The sequence below is a fragment of the Sinocyclocheilus grahami genome, unplaced genomic scaffold (assembly GCF_001515645.1).
Source record: "Sinocyclocheilus grahami isolate Dianchi unplaced genomic scaffold, SAMN03320097.WGS_v1.1 scaffold2269.1, whole genome shotgun sequence".
NCBI lineage: Eukaryota > Metazoa > Chordata > Actinopteri > Cypriniformes > Cyprinidae > Sinocyclocheilus > Sinocyclocheilus grahami.
In genome coordinates, this window is record NW_015507448.1 from 24,472 (window position 1) to 32,909 (window position 8,438).

General features: G+C 40.4%; 1 protein-coding gene across 1 annotated transcript; it reads left to right on the forward strand.

Annotated features, from left to right (window-relative positions):
* The first annotated feature begins 2,664 nt into the window (after positions 1-2,664).
* On the forward strand, positions 2,665-3,708 carry LOC107574566 (bypass of stop codon protein 1-like). Its single transcript, XM_016261015.1, has 2 exons — positions 2,665-3,058; positions 3,119-3,708. Exons 1-2 carry the CDS (start codon positions 2,768-2,770, stop codon positions 3,539-3,541), a joined length of 714 nt encoding a protein of 237 aa, XP_016116501.1. The 5' UTR covers positions 2,665-2,767; the 3' UTR covers positions 3,542-3,708.
* Positions 3,709-8,438: the final 4,730 nt, after the last annotated feature.

Genomic DNA, 8,438 nt, shown 5'->3' on the forward strand with positions numbered 1-8,438 from the left:
CATTGCACTGATTGCACTCAGCACGGATTGCACACAGCTGTTTACACTGATTGCACCCAGCTGTTTCATATCACTCCCTCACTATTTAACACTCACTCTGATCCCTTCCCTCTGCCGAGTATTGTTTCAGCGATTATCACTCCCCTAGTGATAGCTACACTACAGAGCCCTCAGTCGTTTTCCTAGCCTTAGCCTTAGTCTGTTTTCTCCGGTTTTTGATCTTCGCCTGGTTTCCTGGATTTCTCCCTTAGTCTTGCCCCTTTTTTGATTCTGTCTGCCGATCGTCGACCTGCTCTAGCCCTAGGACTATTCTTGTGCTTTGCCCGCCATATACCTGTTTGTCTTTGTTTGACCCTGCCTGTTATGACCACGTCTCTGTCTTCTCCAATAAAAAGCTTGCGAATGGATCCGCACGTCTCACGTCTCGTCAGCTCTGTAACACAAAGAGCCATATTTTGTGTTTTTATATACTCAAATGACTGTTTGCAATACATTGGAGTGGTCCAGTAGACAGTAGTCCTAACACTTTCATCCCCTTGTCTTGGCTTTGTACTGACTACTTCTTTTCATGTATAACATCACCTTCTTAATGATACACTTAGTCTGGCAATTCTTTTGTGATTTAATGTTAGGTATGAATATTTATGGAAAGCTTTGCAAAAGTTAAAAAAGAATAAATCCAGGTTGGCTATTGGCGATATTAAGCTAAGTAGAATACTAAGGTAAAATGCTTTTATCCAAAGCAATTGTTACATGAATAATCCCAGCACAATGTGTGTTTAAAGTGATAGTTTACCCAAAATGTCAATTCTGTCATCATTTACTCACCCTCATGTCATTTCAAATGGGAGCATATCTGAGATCCCTTGGTTAAGCTTATTTTCCTATGTTACCCTACCCTATAATCCCAACCTTAATCTTAACCCTGGAACACAGAACCATGGGAACATAGAAATGACTCACTCCCATTTCACTTTTTTTGTAGAAGACAAAAGTCACCATTCATATTCTTTGCATTGTTTTCCACACAGTGAAGGTGAATGGTGACTGAGATTATTCAGGTAAATATTGTATGTGTTGCACACAATAAAAGTTATATTTGGAACAACAAGAGGGGGAGTTACATTTTTTGTGTGAAAATATTCTTTGTCTTGATCAAATTAATGTAAACATAGTTTCCTGTGAGCAGAACAAACCAACAAAACCCTGCCAAGAACTTTATCACTGTCACAATGCCTTGAATGCCTAAACGCTCTTGTTTTCTATTACCTTCCAACAGGTTTGTAAAGATGGATGATTGATGGTTCTGGTGGTTTCTGCTCCTGACAGTAAGTACAGACCAAACCGAGATCTGCCTCGTTATCTCGTATATATTAATTAATACTCAGCATATAATGTGATTCTCATTGTGTTTGAATGAAGTTTGTGTCTTGTTTCTGCTTCAGTGACATACTCTAGGCACACTGGAACTCTCCAGAAGCTTCTGTGATGAAGATTTTTAACAGCACAAGTTTGACTCACCAGTATCTTGGGCATTATAAACTACTAGAAACACTGAAATCCAGTGAAACCAGTGCACAAAGCAGCTCAGACCAGCCTCATGTATCCCATCATCATTTTCAGGCCACAATTTACTCTCCTTTTTACTGTCTGCAGCAAGATTCAAACCATTATCAAACAAAATCTGACAATATGGATTTAATCCTCCAGCAAAGGGTGTTACAAAACACAGTTCAGTACTTGCAAATACAATATGACTCATGACTCAATACAGGTGTCCAATAAACCTGTTCTACAGGTCTGTTTCTGAATTTCCCTAAAATACGAGTACAAACACACCCTCATTCCAGCCCAGTCACACTAACCACCTTACAGAAAATACAAAGAGCAAGTTCAAGAAGTTCGGCCTATTATGGGCGGAGGCAAACAATGCAGAGGTGTGGCTTATTGTGGGCGGAGACAAACATATATATTGAAGTGGATTGTGTGCTCTCTCTCATTTTGCACTTTGTTTGAGAAGGAGAAGAAATATGACACCTCTGCGCACTGCACCTGAATTCACAACCACAGCAAACCTGCCGGCATGGTCTGTATGGCGGGGTTTTTTATATGGCTACAAGATTGTTTTAGCTGTACTCCAGATTGGTAGAGCTGTATTCAACTTGTTTCAGCTGAACTCAAATGGGTTCAGCCTGATTAATGTCTGTTCATCTGTACACCTAATTGGTACCGGTTTACTTGACTTGATTCAGCTGCTACGACAGCTGCTCGACGACTACAAGCAAAGGCATGCAGACATATGCGTCGGCGACTACGAGCCAAGGCATGCAGCCGTACGCGTCGGCGACTACGCGCCAAGGCATGCAGACGTACGCGTCGGCGACTATGCACCAAGGCATGCAGGCATACGTGCCGACAGTTATGCCAACTTCGACTATGCCCCAAGCCATGTAGGGATACGCATTGACGACTAGAACAACTAGCTCTATGATTATGCGTCAAGGCATGCGGGCATATGCATCGACGACTACGCACCAAGGCATGCAGGTATACTCTTCAATGGGTATGTCCCAAGGCATGACCACTGACTACAACTTAATAAAACAATATTTAAATATTTAAACAATAAAAAGCTAAATTTTTGTGTGTTTTCATTTACTCAAATGTCTTGTCGAATGTGTTTTCTGTGTTTGGTGTGGTCCAGTTGACAATGGTATGCCTGCATGCTTTGGTGCGTGGGCATTGACGTGCCAAGGCATACGCATCAATGACTATGTGCCGAGGCATATGTGTTGACGACTACACCAACTACTACGACTACGCACCAAGGCATGTAGGCATACACGTTGATGACTACGCCGACTACTACATCTACAACTACGCACCAAGGCATGCAGGCATATGCATTGATGACTACACCGACTACTGCGTCTACAACTACGCACCAAGGCATGCAGGCATAGGCGTCGATGACTACACCGACTACTACGTCGACTACAAGCATATGCATCTGATTACACCGACTACTACGTCTACAACTACGCACCAAGTCATGCAGGTATATGCGTCGATGGTTATGCCGACTACAACGTCTACAACTATGCACCAAGGCATGCAGACATATGCGTCGATGATTACGCCGACAACTACGTCTACGACGACTACTACGTCTACAACTACGCACCAAGGCATGCAGGCATATGGGTCGATGACTACACCGACTACTATGTCTACGTCGACTACTACGTCTACAACTATGCACCAAGGCATGCAGGCATATGCGTCGATGACTACACCGACTACTATGTCTACAACTATGCCGACTACTACGTCTACAACTACGCACAAAGGCATGCAGGTATACGCTTCAACAGGTATGTCCCAAGGCATGACCACTGACTATAACTTAATAAAACAAAATAAAAAGCCATATTTTTTGTGTGTTTTCATTTACTCAAATGTCTTGTCGAATGTGTTTTCTGTGTCTGGTGTGGTCCAGTTGACAATGGTATGCCTGCATGCTTTGGTGCGTGGGCGTTGACATGCCAAGGCATGCAGGCATACGCATCAATGACTATATGCCGAGGCATATGTGTTGATGACTACACCAACTACTACGACTACGCACCAAGGCATGTAGGCATACGCGTTGATGACTACGCCGACTACTACGTCTACGACTACGCTGACTACTACATCTACAACTACGCACCAAGGCATGTCTGCCAAGAACTTTATCACTGTCACAATGCCTTGAATGCCTAAACGCTCTTGTTTTCTATTACCTTCCAACAGGTTTGTAAAGATGGATGATTGATGGTTCTGGTGGTTTCTGCTCCTGACAGTAAGTACAGACCAAACCGAGATCTGCCTCGTTATCACAGGGAAGTAACACTGTTTAATCTCTCCAACAGTATTTGATTAGCTTTAATGAATACATGCCATATAATGTGTTTCTCATCATGTTTGAATTAAGTTTGTGTCTTGTTTCTGCTTCAGTGATGTGCACACTGGAACTCTCCAGAAGCTTGTGTGATGAAGATTTCTAACAGCACGAGTTTTGACTCACCAGTATCTTAGGCATTAAAAAGAACTAGAAACACTGAAATCAGTGCACAAAGCAGCTAAGACCACCTTCATGTATCCCATTATCCTTTTCAGCCCACAATTTACTCTCCTTTTTCACTGTCTGCAGTAAAATTCAAACCATTATCCAACAAAATCTGACATTATGGATACAATCCTCCAGCAAAGAGTGTTACAAAACAGTTCAGTACAGTTCAGCAAGCACATTATGATTTATGACTCAATACAGGTGTCCTATAATAATAAGCCTGTTCTACAAGTCTGTTTATGAATTTCCCTAAAATCCCAGTACAAACACATCCCTATTCTAGCCCAGTCACGCTAACCAGTGTTTGATCTATCAGTAAACACACACTCCTGCCTGTTTGAACACAAGCACTCCATAAAAAAACTCAGGTTTAATCTAGCTAATTTGCTTAAGTTTAGTACTTTACAAACATTCCATGGACAAATTATATACTGCTGCCCCAACTACACAGACATGCAGATCCTCACTGCCCCAATGGCACAGACTGGTTGAAATACTGTCCCTTTAGGCGTCAGGATTTCTCCACATGCTGGACCGACCACACAGATGGTTTGAGTTACTAACGACCAAGTTGCAGACATGCAGAGCCAAACTGGTCCAACCCTGCAGATGGTTCAAGATACTATGCACCAAGGCACGGGCATGTGGAATCAAACCGGCTCAACCCCATAGTCTTCATTTATAGTTTTCATCTACTCTCTTCAAGAGCGAGGCCTATGAAGAATGTAATGAGATTGTATTACAGATGGATTTTCTGAAAGTTCTTGGGCCGTTGAGATTGAGCTGTTGAAACCACTGCAGATTGGAAAGCCCTGTCTAATGGCCGTTGATGTAGTCCTGCTGCCATACGTCATAACACATTTGGACAGCAGTCGGTGTTTAATGTTTTTTGCCACATGCTCTGGGATGTCAAACACTGTTTTACTGCTCATATGGTGATAGATTTAATTGATATGAACATAAAAGGGAAACATTTCATTGCAAATACTATCATTCCATTGCAATGGCTTTCATGTTGACTTTTTTTTCTCATAGCGTATTGAGATGTTTCTTTCTTTAGTCAGTCTACATTTCTTTTGTGATTAATCCAGTGTTAACTCTGAATATTTATGGAAACCTTAATAAAAATAATACAGGTATGGTTTTTGGAGATAAGTAGAATAAGAAGGTAAGATACTTTTATCCAAAGACACCATTCACCAAACAGATCCGCCTCTTGTTATCACGGGAAAGTAACAGTATCTAATTTTAACAACAGTATTAATTTTAATGAACATTTGACCCATAATATATTTCTGAACGTGTGTGAATGAGGCAAGTAATGGCATTGCGTTTGTGCAAAAAAACAAACAAAAACTACTGATAACAAATATATAATCTTCCAAAAAAACAATATAATCTTCCAAAAAAGATTGTTACAAAGCACTTCAGTACTTAGAAGCACATTCAGTTCAGGTGTGTCCCATTGATAAACCTGTTCTACAGGTCTGTTTATGAATTCCCCTAAGATCCCAGTACAAACACACGCCCATTCCAGCCCAGTCACGCTAACCAGTGTTTAGTCCATCAGTAAATACACGCTCCATACAAAACTCAAGGAATGTATGAGCACATTGTTTTTCTCAGTTAGACCTTCGACCTTTTCTTTTTATTTACAGTGTCTTGCGAAATTATTCATACCCCTTAATTTTTTCACCTTTTTTTATGTTGCTGCCTTATGTAAAACTGCTTTAAAATTACTTTTTTCCACATCAATCTACACTCCATACACTATATTGACAAAACAAAAACTGAATTGCCACAACTTTGTAAATGTATAAAAAAAACTGAAATAAGTACATTGCATAAGTATTCATACCCTTAACTCAGCACTTAGCTGAAGCACCTTTACAACCTCAAGTCTTTATGGGTATGATGCGACAAGCTTTGCAAATCTGCATTTGGCAATTATCTGCCATTATAAATCAATGACTGCAATTATCCTCACCTCTTCACCTCTCAAGCTCTCTCAGATTGAATGGGGGCAGATGCACATTTTCAGGTTTATCAAACCCAGGCTCTGGCTGGGCCACCCAAGGACATTCACAGAGTTGTCTATAAGCCACTCTTACTGTGTGCTTAGGGTCATTGTCCTGTTGAAAGGTGAACCTTCTGCCCAGTCTGAGGTTCTGAATGCTCTGCACTGGGTTTTCATTAAGGCTATCTCAATATTTTGGTGCATTGAGCTTTTCTTCTACTCTGACAAGTCCCTCAGTCCCTGCCGCTGAAAAACAGCCCACAGCATGAGGCTGCTACCAGCACACTTTACTTTTAGGATGGTACCCTGCAGGTGATGGGCAGTGTCTGGTTTCCTTCAAACATGATGCTGGGAATTGAGGTTCATCAGACCAGAGAATCTTGTTTCTGTTACAGTCTGAGGGTCCTTTAGGTGCTTTTTTGCAAATGCCAAGTGTGTTTTCATGTGTCTACACTAAAGAGAGGATTGAGTTTGGCCACACCGCCATAAAGCCCAGTTTGGTGTTGCAGTGATGTTTGTCCTTCTGTAGGTTTTTTCCTATCTCCACATATGATCATGGAGCTCAACTAGAGTGACCATCAGGTTCTTGGTCACCATTCTAACCAAAGCCCTTCTCCATCAATTGCTCAGGTTAGTTCAATGCTTCTGTGAACCTTCAATGCAGCAGATTGTTTTCTGAGCTCTTCCCCAGATCTGTGGATTGATGCAACCTTGTTTTTGAGCTCTACAGGCAGTTCATTTGACCTCAGGGCTTGGTTTTTGCTCTGATATGCATTTTTTTTCAGCTGTTTTAAGAGTTAGTTCAATGCTTCTGTGAACCTTCAATGCAGCAGATTGTTTTCTGAGCTCTTCCCCAGATCTGTGGATTGATGCAACCTTGTTTTTGAGCTCTACAGGCAGTTCATTTGACCTCAGGACTTGGTTTTTGCTCTGATATGCATTTTTTTTCAGCTGTTTTAAGATGTGTGTGCGTTTCCAAATCATACCCATTCAATTGAATTTGCCACAGGTTAATTTCACTCGAAGTGTAGTAACATTTACAAGCAATATGAATGCTCCTGAGCTAAATTTCAACTGTCCCAGGTATGAATACTTATGCAATGGAATCATTTAAGTTTTTTTTATTTTTAATAAATTTGCAAAGATGTTAATAATCAGATTTTTTGCTTTGCTATTTTGGTGTATGGAGTGTAGATTGATGTGAAAAAAAAGTAATTTAAAGCAGTTTAACAATGCAGCAATATAACAAAGTGAGAAAAAACGAATACTTTCACAAGGCCCTGTATATCTTTGTTTGAAATCTTTTTTGGGCTTTTAATAACTGGACTTCCTTTGTAATTTTTGAATTGTATCATTAAATGTTTAGTAAATGTTGGTCTAGTCTTGCTTAAAACACCTAATCTAAATTCTCATTACAACTTCTAATTTCAGTGTGCCACATATTAAGTGAAAAATAAGATGAATAGGCAGGGGCAGTTCTAGACCCTTTTTAGGTGGGCTTCAGCCCCCCTATTTGTCGTCTCAGCCCCCCTATCTGAACGATCAGGCCAGTTCTGCTTCCTCAAGAAAGTTTATCATTCTCACTTGTTTATCGATCTCAATGTGGTACTCACGCGCTGTGATAGGTCATTCACTTTTGCATCTTCTCGAGCAAATAAGCAAATACACACAATATTATGTCACAATGGTTGTCTTGACGAGTATCCAAGTAAACACAGTCGGTTACGTCTTAAATAAACACAGACAGTTAAGAAAATATTGGATGTGTCAGTATAACGGATCCATCCATTTCTTATATTAGGCTAATAATGTTAATCAAACAACAAAAGAAAAACATGAGAATCACTCACAACTCTTAACTAAGTAACTTCTGTAACTTTAATAGGTAATTGTGTATATTTACTTCATACAGTAATACAGTTTTCATGAGTACTGTAAAATAATGTTTATTTAGGTAATTTGTATCGTTGTATCTAATGGTCTCTCTGAGGGCTAAGCCCCCCCTAAAAATGAAATCCTAGAACCGCCCCTGTGAATAGGTATAGCCTAATGATGATAAATATTTACTGTCCCAAATACATCATATCTGTCACATCCAAGGACTGTCATGTGTTCCCTGTCTTGTGTTTTCCTCCCCCATGTGCTTTCCATTTCCCAGTTTCTCCCATAGTAATTATGTTCATTAGTTCCAGGTGTGTCTTGTTTTTTCCTTGATGAGTCCCATGATTTAAGCCCTGTGTGTTTCCATGTCGAGCGTTCGGTATAGTTTGTCTATCCCCTCTGCTATGTGTGCTTTGCGTTACTTTA

Coding starts and splice junctions, on each gene's coding strand:
- LOC107574566 (XM_016261015.1), top strand. CDS start 2,768: ATGACTATGTGCCGAGGCATATGTGTTGACGACTACACCAACTACTAC. Junction 3,059..3,118: donor CTACGCACCAAGTCATGCAG/GTATATGCGTCG, acceptor CAAGGCATGCAG/ACATATGCGTCGATGATTAC.